The following is a 15332-nucleotide window of genomic DNA, read 5'->3' on the forward strand; positions in this document are numbered from 1 at the left end:
CAAAATCTCGGGATTGGCCTCCCTAACTCCACGTACCTGTGATGCATAATATACTGTACACCTCCACGTACCTGTCCCACATCATTTACACCTCCATGTACCTGTCCCACATCATAAACACCTCCACGTACCTGTCCCACATCATTTAGACCTCCACGTACCTGTCCCACATCATTTACACCTCCACGTACCTTTCCTACATCATTTACACCTCCATGTACCTGCCCCTCATCATTTACACCTCCACGTACCTGTCCCACATCATTTACACCTCCACGTACTTGTCCCACATCATAAACACCTCCACGTACCTTTCCTACATCATTTACACCTCCACGTACCTGTCCCACATCATAAACACCTCCACGTACCTGTCCCACATCATTTACACCTCCACGTACCTGCCCCACATCATTTACACCTCCACGTACCTGTCCCACATCATTTACACCTCCACGTACTTGTCCCACATCATAAACACCTCCACGTACCTGTCCCACATCATTTACACCTCCACGTACCTGTCCCACATCGTTTACACCTCCTCATACCTGTCCCACATCATTTACACTTCCACGTACCTGTCCCACATCATAAACACCTCCACGTACCTGTCCCACATCATTTACACCTCCACGTACCTGTCCCACATCGTTTACACCTCCTCATACCTGTCCCACATCATTTACACCTCCATGTACCTGCCCCTCATCATTTACACCTCCACGTACATGCCCCTCATCATTTACACCTCCACATACCTGTCCCACATCATTTACACCTCCACATACCTGTCCCACATCATTTACACCTCCACGTACCTGTCCCACATCATTTACACCTCCACGTACCTGTCCCACATCATTTACACCTCCACGTACCTGTCCTACATCATTTACACCTCCACGTACCTGTCCTACATAATTTACACCTCCACGTACCTGTCCCACATCATTTACACCTCCACGTACCTGTCCCACATCATTTACACCTCCACGTACCTGTCCCACATCATTTACACCTCCACGTACCGTCCCTCATCATTTACACCTCCACGTACCTGTCCCACATCATTTACACCTCCACGTACTCTACCTGTCCCACATCATTTACACCTCCACATACCTGTCCCTCATCATTTACACCTCCACGTACCTGTCCCAAATCATTTACACCTCCACGTACCTGTCCCACATCATTTACACCTCCACGTACCTGTCCCACATCATTTACACCTCCACGTACCTGTCCCACATCATTTACACCTCCACGTACCTGTCCTACATCATTTACACCTCCACGTACCTGTCCTACATAATTTACACCTCCACGTACCTGTCCCACATCATTTACACCTCCACGTACCTGTCCCACATCATTTACACCTCCACGTACCTGTCCCTCATCATTTACACCTCCACGTACCTGTCCCACATCATTTACACCTCCACATACCTGTCCCTCATCATTTACACCTCCACGTACCTGTCCCAAATCATTTACACCTCCACGTACCTCTCCTACATCATTTACACCTCCACGTACCTCTCCTACATCATTTACACCTCCACGTACCTGTCCTACATCATTTACACCTCCACGTACCTGTCCCACATCATTTACACCTCCACGTACCTGTCCCACATCATTTACACCTCCACGTACCTGTCCCTCGTCATTTACACCTCCACGTACCTGTCCCACATCATTTACACCTCCACGTACCTCTCCTACATCATTTACACCTCCACGTACCTGTCCTAAATCATTTACACCTCCACGTACCTGTCCTACATCATTTACACCTCCACGTACCTGTCCCACATAATTTACACCTCCACGTACCTGTCCCACATCATTTACACCTCCACGTACCTGTCTTACATCATTTACACCTCCACGTACCTGTCCCACATCATTTACACCTACACGTACCTGTCCCACATCATAAACCCCTCCACGTACCTGTCCCACATCGTTTACACCTCCACGTACCTGTCCCACATCGTTTACACCTCCTCATAACTGTCCCACCTCATTTACACCTCCACGTACCTGTCCCACCTCATTTACACCTCCATGTACCTGTCCCACATCATTTACACCTCCACGTACCTGTCCCACATCATTTACACCTCCACGTACCTGTCCCACATCATTTACACCTCCACGTACCTGTCCCACATCATTTACACCTCCACGTACCTGTCCTACATCATTTACACCTCCACGTACCTGTCCCACATCATTTACACCTCCACGTACCTGTCCTACGTCATTTACACCTCCACGTACCTGTCCCACCTCATTTACACCTCCACGTACCTGTCCTACATCATTTACACCTCCACGTACCTGTCCCACATCATTTACACCTCTCACAATGGGGAAAATAATTCAATGGTGAGTGATTTTCCCACCTGTATGCATTCACAGTCGCAGGCAGTGGCGACGAGTGAGAACTCAGCGGGGTGGCGTTTACCTGCTCACTGCGCTCCAAACACTCGCAGCCCAGAGAGCAGTCTGAATCAGGCCCATAGTGTTGAGCAACCAACCCTGAGGCCACTTCGAGGACGTAAAGAAATAACGCAAGCATCATCCCGTCAGCTCCCTACTAGTCTGAATACCGGGGACTGCATGATGTATCCCACCCCAGGCCCCTGCTCCTCCCGCTAATCCCTAACAGATCTGTTGTGTGCATTATAGCATCCAGCTGCAGCTGTGTACCGCGCCGGTGTCAGCGTGTAATTTGTACTCCTGGCAACGTAGCCTTTTCATTTCTAGTGATTACCCCGGAGCCAGTATGTTCTCCTCTGTAAATACAACACAAATATATTTTATCTAACAAGGAAAGAGCGTGTTTCCTGTCAAGGTGAGCCTGCTGTGTGCTTCTCATTAATGCAGTTACAGTAGCGTGGGCATCTTCTCGCGGAAAACATCATTTGTTCTCAGCGCTTCGCTCCTTGACCCAAGAGCCGGCACAATCCGCGTTATCATGGACACATTATAGAAAAAAAATATGAGATCCAACAAATCATCTGTCGCTTTGCTTTCTCTGCTAATAGCAGCAGCTCTCAACGGCACAGACACTTCATTAGTGCCCGTCGGGGGCTGGAGACCCCATCTTGCCAGATGTTGGATGCGTGCGTCTGGTCAGGTCCTGATAATAAGTCTGCCCCCCAGCCAATGTACCAACAGTCACATCTGCTTTCCCATCCCGCGCCCCCCAGCCAATGTACCAACAGTCACGTCTGCTTTCCCATCCCCTGCCCCCCAAGCCGATGTACCAACAGTCACGACTTGTACCCAGAGAATGGGGCTGAGCGGCGCCTGCATCCAAGCTTATAGAAATTAATGGGGATAAGAAGACCCCCTATCTACTTGTTACATTAAGGCTATATTAGGACTTGTGGAGATGTTTGATAGATGATAAAAGAAGTGGGATCATTTGTGGCATTGGGGCCTATTAATCAAAATGCGTCAATGTGGATATATATATTATCAAAAGTGCAATATACAATATAAGTTAAGGGTTAATTTACCAATTTGCTGGGCCAGTTTTTACCAATATGTCCGTGGGCATCAGAATAAGGGCCTCATGTTTATTAACTGTATATTCAATGCAATCTGGGTGCGATATTAGCGCCCATGATCCCATTGCAATATGTGATTGTACCGGGCCAATATATCAATGAGCATTAGCAGGGACAAGAGATCCTAAATTAGCCCACCCCTGTGTTGTGTCAATGTGGAAGCAGGACTAGTTTGTAATAGGGTTGCCTATCGACCATCGATGATTTGAAATCATTAATGGTTTATGGTCGATGTAGAATAGTTTTACCATCGATTGGAGGAAACTAAATGCTTTCTTTCCATCAATGTCAAGCATAGCGAATATTTTTTTTCCGTATTCCCCAAAGGGCCGGGACACAGAGCATAACTCCGCCCCCGACACCTGTAAAGCCTGGCCCACATGTTTGCCGCCTGATGCCCAATTCAGTCTCGCGTTGAGTTCCTTCGCTCACGCTGCGGTTCTCTGGCCTTCGGTTTAAGGCTTGTCCCTGGCTTCAATATAAGGGTTACTTGTTCCCCGTTCTCAGTCCTCGTGTCTCCCTGGGCTCAGTGATCAGACCCCGGCTCTCTTTCCCCTGTATCAGGCTCCTTAGGTTGCCCAGGCCGGAGTGATGCTGTTGCTATGCCAACACAATGATGATGGAGCAAGAGTTCAATATGGGTTTTTCATTATTATTATTTTTTTTACTACTTTACCAATACAGTGGGCATAGAGGGAGAATATCATAGTGTGCCCGAAGCACTTATGGCTATGTCGACATAGGTCCATGTCAATGTTGACCTACAGTATGTCAACATAGCCACCGAAAAACTGTAAAACCTCATGTCGACCTTATTTCCATGTTGACCTATTCTTGTGCTGACCTTTATGACCATGTTGATCTAATGCATTTCGACCTTATTGATTTGTCGACCTTTTGACTGCCAACCAATTGTGTTCGACCTTTTGACTGTCGACATAGACAGTGTTGACCTAATGACCCCATACCCATGCTGCAATTAGGGGCATATCTGTGTGGTAACTGGGGGGGGGGGGGGGGGGCTGAGTTCAGTACATATATATATATATATATATATATCAATAATGGATGTAGTGTCGCAGTGCACATGGGCCCCAGAGTCCCAGGGGGGCCCACATCGTGCACTTTGCACCCATCTTTGTGATGTTTAGGATACGGTCGGTTTGCCGACCTAAAGATGGTCGACCAGTCATTAGGTTGACACCACTGGGTCGACATACTGTAAGGTCGACAGGGGTCTAGGTCGACATGGGACAAGGTCATCAGGTCATTAGGTTGACAAAAGCATTAGGTCGACATGGTCTAGGTCGGCAGTCAAAAGGTTGACATGGGGTTTTTCACTGTTTTTTGAGCCGACATGTGCCGACAGGTGGTATTTCATGCCCTACCATCCACTAGGGCGTGGTGGGAGAATAAAATAGTGTGCCGATCGCAGCGAGCCATGCTAGGGGACGCGGTGCACTTAATCCTATGCCCATCTCGACAGTGTCGTCATTCTGGTAAAAAAACTGTGAAAAACCCCATATCAACCTTTTGACGGTCGACTTAAACCATGTCAACCTAATACATGTGTCGACCTAATGACCTGTTGGCCTTGTCCCATGTCGACCTAGACCTCTGTCGACTTTGCAGTATGTCGACCCAGTGGTGTCGACCCAATGATTGTCGACCATCTTTAGGTCGACACAATGATCCATATCAGATATTTACCCTCTGCAGTGCAGCGGCGGTGGCAGGAGCGCTGCCGAAAATGAATTGCTGGAAAAATGGCCGCAGCGCTATTTTTAGTGGAGGTTCGCACATGCGCAATAAGGACTAGTGGTCAGACCTTACTCTTACTGCTCCCGGCAGAGAAGAGGGGGTCCGTTCGGATGAGGCTGCATACGGGCCTCTGGCTCTATTAAGACGCCCTTGGTGTTGACGTAACTGCAAATGTATCTCATCCCAATCGCTTGTGATAACCGTTAACAGGCCCCTTAAATAAACTTATTCCAACAAACCGCTTGTTTTTATATCAACTTTGTTCCCCTCCTATAGTAGTTGTCACTGGCAGAATCCCTCCCCCCCCTCCAGTGTCTGCGATCCTCCGCTCTCCTATGTGTAGGTATGTCTCACCAGCAGACGCAGCCACGGTAACACCGGAGAATTGTACTGTACTTAAGGTTAATAACTTCTTTCCATTCGGGTCTGCCGGATCCTCTGTCTGCGCTGCCGGAGAATGAAGCCACAGGGACTGGAATCAGAATTCTACGACTTATACTTTTTTTCTTCCCAGCGCACATTTCTTATGCCCCAATGGCTGGGCGCCAGAACACATTAAATAAAAATGGCAGGACTGCTGATATTAAGCTTTCTCCGCAAACCATCATAATAACACAAAACACTTTTTATTGGTCTAATAACGAACTGGGAAAGTGCAGCAAGCTGCTGGCCGCATATCATATAATGGATGTGTTTAATAGTGCGGCCTCCATTGGGGTTTATAACGGAGACGTTCAGTGTACAGCACAGACATGAGTAATGGAGACCCCCACGCTATGTCTGTGCAGCCTCTGATGGGAAGCTGCCCGAGCGCTGAAGCCGTTCGGGAATCCGCAGTCTGAGTGCATTAGGTTCTGACCACCACCTCGTCCGCTCTGAGAGTTCCCTGTTATTAATATCCTATAGCTATGGATGTCCCAGTATAACACAAGCCGAGTGCCAGATAGCCCCGGTTCTTCCTCCGTCTTGTATTCAACCCATCTGAGCACAGAAAGCGACTGCAGCAGACAGTGTTGTGTTCTTAACCCAATGACCCAACATTTCCACCCAACGACCCAACATTTCCACCCAACATTTCCATATGTGCCGTTATCAAATCAGTGGGAGAGTCATGGGAATCACATACAGTAAGTGCACCATCCATGTGCATGTTAGATCATCAGAGGCTACTTTAGGCCTGATTCAGTCCTGCTCGCTAGGCACCTCTCGCATGCAGCCACGCAGAGGAGAAATCATTCGATAGTCGCTCACCATCGGATGATTTTGCAGCCTTCGCTCTGAATCGTAATGCTATACTTATGACGGCAGCCACACGCCCCGAGGATTCATGGGCACACCTGCATTCGTAGCAGTACACCCAACATTTCCATGGGCGCGCCCACTGTTTTTTTGGCACGCCCATAAATTGCTGAGTGGTCCCCTATACCCGCCCCTTTCCCGCCCACAATTCCCACATATGCATGCGCAAACCCAAACCATCGTGAACGGAGGCGAATTAGGAACTGAGCGATCTGGCCTGAATCACCCCGTTTTTCCGGTAAAGGATATGCCAGGCTCTCGCGTGTTGTGACCCACCGTAAGAAATATGAGAAAATTGTAGTTGATTTTATTAACAATTTAAGATCCTATTTGCGCAATCTCTGGATAAATACATCTCCCTCTTCAGCCTGCTATTTCCGGGGACGGCGAAACGCGCTGCCAATGGTTGCAATTGTGCACATTGTTTTGATCAATACGAGATGAATCCGAGGCGTTCCAGGCTTTGGAGGTCCCCATTGGTGGGTGTAGGGTAACACCATCTCTCAGCTTTTCGGCAATTAATAAAATGTTGAGATTATAGACAATAAAATCGATGAGCTCCAGTGCAATCATAGAGAGTTCAAATTTTGGTTAATTAGGAACAGTTTAGAAGCCCTTTCTCTGGTGAAAACAGAAAGCATGGGATTTTATTTTTCTTTACAGGTCCTTCTCCCATTTTTGTGGTGACCCCACTTTCCTGGAGATCCCTTCCCTGGGCAAAACTGTCTAGGGCTGGTTGATGGTGATGATTATAAAATAAATTGTACAGGTCACTATGTAGACGCTGTGATGTAACCGTTCATTGTCACAGCTCTTATATAAAACTGCCTCCAATTTCCTGTAATACTGGCTGTGATGTCATAGACTTAGTCTCAGCTGAGTCACTTTGTCCCGCTAGCTGCGGTGTCATAGACTTAGTCTCAGCTGAGTCACTTTGTCCAGCTCGCTATGTGTGTACAATAAATGGAACGAAAATACATTTTACCCTCCACCGCTCAACATCTCTAACGTCTAGACTTCTGTCAGTGCATGGAAAGCTGTGCTTGTGTATGTGACCAGAAGGTCAACCGGCACAATGCCATCAATGACAAAAGGTCAATAGAAGCCAAAGGTCAATGTGGCAAAGGTCAACAAGAGATTTTCTTACTAACATCCATGTGGACTATGATTGGGACTAGTAAAATGCAGGGCCATCTTAACAGCATTAAGTGCCCCCAGGCAAAGCAGTGCAGTGGGGCCCCTACCTACCTACATAACCACTACACTTTAACACTTTTACACACGTTTCCCTCCATCGTGCCTCTTCTGTTGCTCTTCACTTACCTTTCCGTTGCCTTCTTCTCTTCTGATTTCTTCTCTTCAGTCTTCTGTATTGTCCGTTGCGGCGGTGGCTCCTCTTTCTGTGCTCCTCACTGATAACGTTGGGCATGATGACATCACACCCGACATTCGGTGTGACCACTGGAGGAGGAGGACAGGGGGAGGAGGGATGCCAGCTAACACTAACGTTGGCATAAGCAATGTTTTATTTTTGGTTTGCCCTGACTTAGGCCACTCTAGGACCCCTATGCTTATAGGGCCCTGGGCAGTATCCCACTCACCCCAGTGAGAAACATGGCCCCGGTACAGTGCGTCAAGCGGAGCAAAGCACCTGGCCTGAAGCATGTTGGCCAAAACTAGCCATGCAAGGGTATGCCAATGTCGACACCACTTGCTCAGGTGTCGACATTAACATAAAAAAAAACAGAAACCGTACGTTGGCCTTTTCATGTGTCAACATTTTCCACATAGACCTTTTGCTTGTGTCAAGCTTTTGTCAATGTTGACCTTTTGAGCCATACCTGCATAGCCATTGGTGAATAGATGTTTTTATAAAGAGATTACTGAATACAAGCGCTAATACTTCCTGTTGCGTGTTTCCTCTTTATCACTAGTTGCCCCGGTGGTGGAACCCAAGTTCATGGACATCCGTCAGGCGATGCAGCGCAATGTCACGTTGAGGTGCAACATGCTGAAAGGGAGCCCTGTCAAGGTGGCCACCGCCGTGTGGCGGTTTAATCGGAGTCTGCTGAGCACCCCACCCCTCGAGCAACAGGAGTATTCCGAGTATAAGATCAATAGTATGAGCCGGGAGACCAGTGGCACCTACGAATGTACCATCTCCAACGACGTGGGCTCTGACGCCTGTGTCTTTCAGGTGACCGGTGAGTGGTGTCGCTATGTCATATTTGTCTGAGCTCCATTTTATAACGATGCTAATTACCGGCGGCATGTTTTGTTTAGATTCACTGTGATGCTAAAGAAGCTGACGATTTTTCTCCTCCTTGGCAGCGTCCTCTGCTGTGTTGCTGGCAGCTTACCGCTGTTGGCAGGCAGCGGGCTGCTGAATTATGTTCAGTGGTCTGGCGATAAGGAGTAGAAGCCGCCAGATTCTTAATAAGCTACTGCTTTGCTGTTGACCTTAGTTGCGGACTTTATGATGCCGAAAGGCCAATCACAGCAGAGCAGCCTGCTAAGAGAGAGCACTAAGCAGCAAATCGAAAAGAGGCGGAACATAGTGGTTGCCGCTGGTGATCCCTGCGGTGGCTTATTCACGAAGCAGTGAAAACAGTGGAGAAATGAGCCAGTCATAAGCGTGCGCACAGGGGACACCTCTTGTGCACGTGCACACCTTAATGCCAGGCACCCCCACAGCTATGCTCCGCTCCCCACCGCCACCATTTCCCCTTCCCTCATTCCTCCGAGGCCGCAGCTGCACGAAGGATATAACAGTGGGGGATCTCCGAGTGCTGTGATTTGCGGTAATTTAGGGAGTGGAGCCAATGCCAGGAAGTGCCCATCCTATTAGAGTCCTCTGCAGCTGCTGGTGACAGGTAAAACCCCCTCTCTGTCTCACTCTCTCTCTATCCCCCTCCCCTCCTCTCCTTCTCTACCTGGCGTAATGTATGTAACGGGGGCTCTGTCTGGCATAACGAGTGACTGGGGCTCTACCTGGTGTAATGTGTATAATAGCCTCATTCCGGCGTAACGTGCATCTGTGGCTCCACCTGGCATAACATGTATAATGGGGCTCTGCCTGGCATAACATGTAATGGGGGCTTTGCCTGTCGTAATGTGTAATAAGACACACCCCCCCCCCCCCCCCAGCAGTGCACACCCTAATAAGATGTGCTGCGCACGCCTATGGAGCCTGTAGAGAAGTTGCCCATGGCAACCACTCAACTGCTACGGAAAACTGATGCACTTGATAAATGTTTCTTCAAAGCTGATGGGTGGCCTTTCTCATCTTCCTTACTGGCTCACTACTCCCCTCTTCTCACTGCTTCGTGTAAAGACCCCTAAAAGGTCAAGAAAATTTGAAAAGCAGTTTATCAAATAAAGCAATTGGAAAGGGGCGTGGTAAGTTCCTATTCTTGGAGAGGAGGGGGGGGGGGGGGGGAGGAGGTCCAAACCAGTATCAATTTAGTCCTCTTTTGTATCAGTAGCAACTTACTGCCTTTTCATGTAATTTAACGGCTTTTGGGAAAATATTTTTGTCTTTGACATTTCAATCCTAAAATAATCACAAAGACCTTTAAGCTGATGTTACTGTAGTTTTTATGTATAAAAACTCGTCACTAAATGACTGACCAGCGTTTATGGTTTATTCTCTTAAAAAAATGTTCCAAGAGAATCTAAATTCTGAAATTATATAAAATGTCATTTTCTGTTGTTTTTTTGTGATGGCGTTTCCGGATTTGCCCAGGCAAGGCCTACAGCCCCGAGTTCTATTACGACACACCAGACCCGATTGAAACCAACAAGCAGTTTAAGAACTATTCGTACCTGGTGCAGTGGACGCAGAAGGAGCCCCAAGCCGTGGATCCGGTAACAAGTTACAGGCTGGAACTGAAACCGGTAAGCCGTAGATATTAATGGTTCTCTGTGCTCATGGAAGATAAGTACAGGAGGGGTAACCGGTGGCGACACACCATCATTCCCGTTACTTGGGCCCTTTTTACCTGATTCCGATGCATCGGGCTGAGAAATCCGGTGAAAAGTGTCAAATCGCATGTGTTTAACCTCTGATTTCGTGAGCGATGGATCGGAGCCATAAAGGTTTATCAGAACCAGCAGCATTGGCTGTGATCGCATATGATACATCGGGATGCGGTCATTTGTTCTACAGCATTATGGTCGACACCATTAGGTCGACATGGGAAAAGTCGACATGGGGTCTAGGTCGACATGGGAAAATGTCGACTTGTCTCTAGGTCGAAAGGTCATTAGTTCGAAAGGTTGTTAGTTTGACAGGTCATTAGTTCGCCATTGTCGACAGTCAAAATGTCGACATGGGGTTTTTCACTGTTTTTTGAGCCAACATGTGACGACAGGCGGTATTTCATGCCCTACCATCCACTAGGGCGTGGTGGGAGAATAAAATAGTGTGCCCGACGCATTGAGCAGTGCACTTTAGAATGCGTCCATGTTGACTGTGTTGAAATTCAGGTAAAAAAATTTTTAAAAATCCCATGTCGACCTTTTGACTGTCGAACTACTGACCTGTCGAGCTAATGACCTTTCGACCTAGAACCATGTCGACCTTTTCCCATGTCGACCTAATGGTGTCGACCTAATGACTGTAAATGTGTGGGGGCCGACCATTCAGCCTGACATTCTTTGAATCATTGATCACATCAGAATGGTCCCCCACTCTGCCCCCATTCACTCTATGTCCGCCAGCCTGCCCCTTCTTCACTGTATGTCCATCAGTGCCTCCATTCATTGTATGTCCCCAAGCCTGACCCTCCTTCACTGTATGACTCCCATTCACTGTATGACCCCCATTCACTATGTACCCCACTCTGCCCCCATTCACTGTATGTCCCCCAGCCTGCCCCTGCTCCCCCTTCTCTGAATGGCCATCACTGCCTCCATTCACTGTATGTCCCCCAGCCTGACCCTCCTTCACTGTATGTCCCCCATTCTGCCCCCTCCATTCTCTGTATGTTTCCCAGCCCCTTGTGTGAGCCAGAGGAAGAAGAGGCAAAGCAGGCACTGCAAGGACAGGAGATGCTTGTGCTCCCACTGCTGCCCTCCTTCACTCTGCATGTTACGGGAGCAAGCTTCCCCCTTGCTGCCCCCTCCCCAAACACTGCTGTCACTGTGATTGTGGAGTAGGGTGATATACGATTGCAGCAGCAGGGGTAGGACGCCAAACACATCTCACTGTGGCGGCCGGCACCTCCTCACTGCAGCAGACAGCAAGGTAAAGGCGTGCTCGCCGGAGCCCCACCTTTAGTGTCCTGTGCTGTGCTTCCCACATCTGGTGCTCTGCCCGCTTCCAGCTGGAGGCTGCGGGCTGCTTGAAATGACAGCACGGGCCGCAATTGGCCCCCTGGCCTGACTTTGGACATGCCTGCTGTAGAACAAAAGATCCCAACCCGATACATCTTAGGCGACTGCATACGGTGCATTGTAGGGGTGATTTAGGTGGAATCGGTTCCTGGCATATTCGGGCCAAAGACCAATTGGTGCGGCTCTGTGCATGCACATGTGCGTATTTGCGCATGCGCAGGGTTGCAGTGCGAATGCCTTTGGCGAATATCACAGTGGGCGAGTCGTTCGCACATGCAGGGGAGAGATGGAGGCAGTTTTTTGTGGACGCCCCCCATGAAAAGGATGGACGTCCCCTGGGAACGCAGGCGGGCTTATGCGATTTCGACCCTTGAGAAGTCACATAAGTGTGTGGGGGCCTTAATAATCAGGACACCTGAATGGCAAAATAATTAGTAAAAGTTGCAAGACGGCGTTGTTTACAAACCAACAAATTCAAATGACGATATATTTGTAAACATGACCCTTTAGCGGATAAACAACATCCTCTACTTACCTCAATATAACACAACGTCTCTGGTATACCAAGGACAATAACAGCGACTATTGTATATATATATTTATAGCATTAAGTCTTTGTTGTCAGGGTTTCCGATAAGAGGCCTCGATGTCCGCCCACTGGTGTCCCACCTGATTTTAGAAAGCGCATTATTTTCTTGAACTGGAGGACTTGTTGACGGCGCACAGGGAGCAGGCCTTTATGTGGTTATTGATCTGTGTGCTGCGCCGGCTTGTCTTTATATTAGCTGGTAAAGAGGCTCTTTACATAAGCGCCACTGCAGCCTCCTTGCTCCCATTATCCGTTCAGCAGAGGAGCATTAATGAAATCACTGTGCGGTGAAGGGCTCATGCTCTACACTACAAAGGGTATTAAAAGCATTCCCGTGCCTGAGTGCGATGCGTATCGGCGGATTAGCAGTGTTGCTGGTGGAGAATAGAACCATTAAGGATGAACAAGGAAAGGTCACGCCATACTATATCATACCCTCCAATATGACCTATTCCATTAGGTGCAAAATGCTCTGTTCCTGGACTTCCCTGGCGGCGGCAGTTACAGAGGTTGGGCTGCAGCACAGTCCAATATTCAAAAAGGGGGGGTCACACCTACTGCCGCACCAAACATCACTGTCCTGGACCCCCCTCTTTGAATTTTGGACTGTGCTGAAGCCCCACCTCTGTAACTGCCACTGGCAGATGATACTATATTTGGCTTTTGACTTTTTGAGCCCTAAAATGTACCAAGGATACTGTAATGGAAACTACTGAGGAGGAGAGGGATCTAGGGGTCACTATGTAAGGTGACATAAAGGCAGGTAGGCAATGTAACAAAGCAATGAGGAAGGCAAGTCAGATTTCCAGGCTCATTGAGACGGTCCTGGTTCCCCAAATACAGGAGGTTGGGGGGAATCGTGGGGATCCTCCGTATTTAAGAAACCAGCACCCAAACCTGGACCGTCTTGGTTCCAAAAATACAGGGGACAAAAAAACTGGGCTCCCCTGTATTTTAGAACCAACACAGGCTCCAACAGCCAGCAATTATTACAAAAATAATTGTAAAAATACATTGGTTTTCACAGTCAAACTGCAAGTCCCAGCAGGCCTCCCCCGCATGCTAGGACATGCGGGGCATTACTGGGCCCACTGGTTCTTGTAGTTCACCTTGTTCAACAATGTAGAAAAAAGACACAAACACATAGAACAGTACAAGTTTAAGATACACTGCCACACTCTCACTTAACGTACTCATCCTTACCAGGTTCCAGCGACTGAGCGCCTGCTTTTCCAGCACATTATACAAATTCATCAGCCCAGCACCCATCGCCCAGGGGCGCCGGGGACAGCCCCGGGCTTCAGCCTTGGAATGGTGAAGCCTGGGGGACCCCTTTATTAGGGGGGTCCTCTCTCCTCCGGGTACCCTGTCCAGGGCTGACTAGCCAGGTTGAGCATGATTCGGCCGGGAAAAGTGTCCCCCGGCTGTGGCATGGCTGTGCCATGACACCGCTGACTGTTGGATGCCGGTGCTGGTTGTAAAATACAGGGGAACCCAAGTTTTTTGGCCCCCGTATCTTTGGAGCCAGGACTGGTCCAAAAGCCCGATGCTGGTTTCTTAATTATGGGGGATTGCCATGATTTCCCCCGTATATATGGGGAACCAGGACCAGTCCAATGTGCCCGGGGCTAGTTATGCTCGGAGGGGGGGACCACGTGCCTTTTTTTTTTTTACATTTAACTTTAGACACTTTTTTTGGACAGAACCATGCACAGATTTCACTGATCTGGTTCTGTCCAACGCGCCAGGCTGGACCTGGTCTATTTGTTTTGTGATTTTTGGTCATTTTAAGGGTGCGAATTGAACATTTGCACCCTATTACATTTGTGATTCTATGAGAAAACATCTGGATGCGATTTTGAATGTGCGATTTTTTTTTTTAGACAGGTCAAACGTGCAAATGTTACTGCAATCTGCACTTTTACTACATGTGCACTTCGGAAAACCACTGTTTTTTACCATCTCTTATATATTTGGCTACATCTGTCGCTCAAAGTGTGTGAGTGTGTCTGTAACGCTGGGTGGAGCCTCTGACTCACATGACTGACACACATGACAGAGCACCAGCCCAGTGAGCCCACAGTGCCAGACACCCTCTGCCTCCCCATGTTGCCCAGGAACCTACTCCACAGCCACCAGGTGAGCGCCCCCCGCTGCGCCCCCCCTCCCGCGATGAGGGCCCCCCCCAATTCTGTGTTTATTTTTTCTTGTGGCGATTCGCGGCACCCCCCACGACCCCCACTCCCGCGATTCACGCCCCCCCTCCACACGATTCGCGCCCCCACCCCGTGACCCCCCCTCCCGCAATTGGTGGACCCCCCCCCCCAGCAACCTCCCACGATTTGTGGCAACCCGCGATGCCCCCTCCCACGATTTGCGGTAACCCACCGCGCCCCTCCCGTGATTCGCGGCACACCCCCCCCATATGCCCACACACCCCTATCACTACCCAGCTTCCTGCTCTCCTGAACCACTGGGGAGTCGCTCATAGCCCAGCCTCCTGCTCTCATGCACCCTAACTCCCACCCAGTAGGAGGAGACACTGACTCAGGGCCACCGTCCTGTACTCCTGTACTGCCACGCTGGACCCTCACCCTCTGACAGAAGCTGCACAGTGTCCCCCACCCTCCTCTTTAGCCCCCCTTATGCCCACACACCCCTATCACTACCCAGCCTCCTGTTTTCCTGTGTCGTGACCTCCGCCAGTGGGGAGCCGCTGACTCAAAAACACCCTACTATACTATTGCACACAC

At 49.0% G+C, this 15332-nt stretch overlaps 1 protein-coding gene across 2 annotated transcripts in view; it reads left to right on the plus strand.

The window, feature by feature from the left end:
• Positions 1–15332, plus strand: part of MDGA1 (MAM domain containing glycosylphosphatidylinositol anchor 1) — a 309099-nt gene that overhangs the window by 209565 nt on the left and 84202 nt on the right. For both annotated transcript variants that reach the window (XM_083175431.1, XM_083175432.1), the window contains 2 exons: positions 8588–8857; positions 10399–10550. In XM_083175431.1, coding sequence (XP_083031557.1) covers positions 8588–8857; positions 10399–10550 — 422 coding nt within the window. The remainder of the gene's footprint in view (positions 1–8587; positions 8858–10398; positions 10551–15332) is intronic.

Source organism: Crinia signifera, chromosome 3 (genome assembly GCF_055691185.1).
Source record: "Crinia signifera chromosome 3, ASM5569118v1, whole genome shotgun sequence".
In the NCBI taxonomy this organism is placed as follows: domain Eukaryota; kingdom Metazoa; phylum Chordata; class Amphibia; order Anura; family Myobatrachidae; genus Crinia; species Crinia signifera.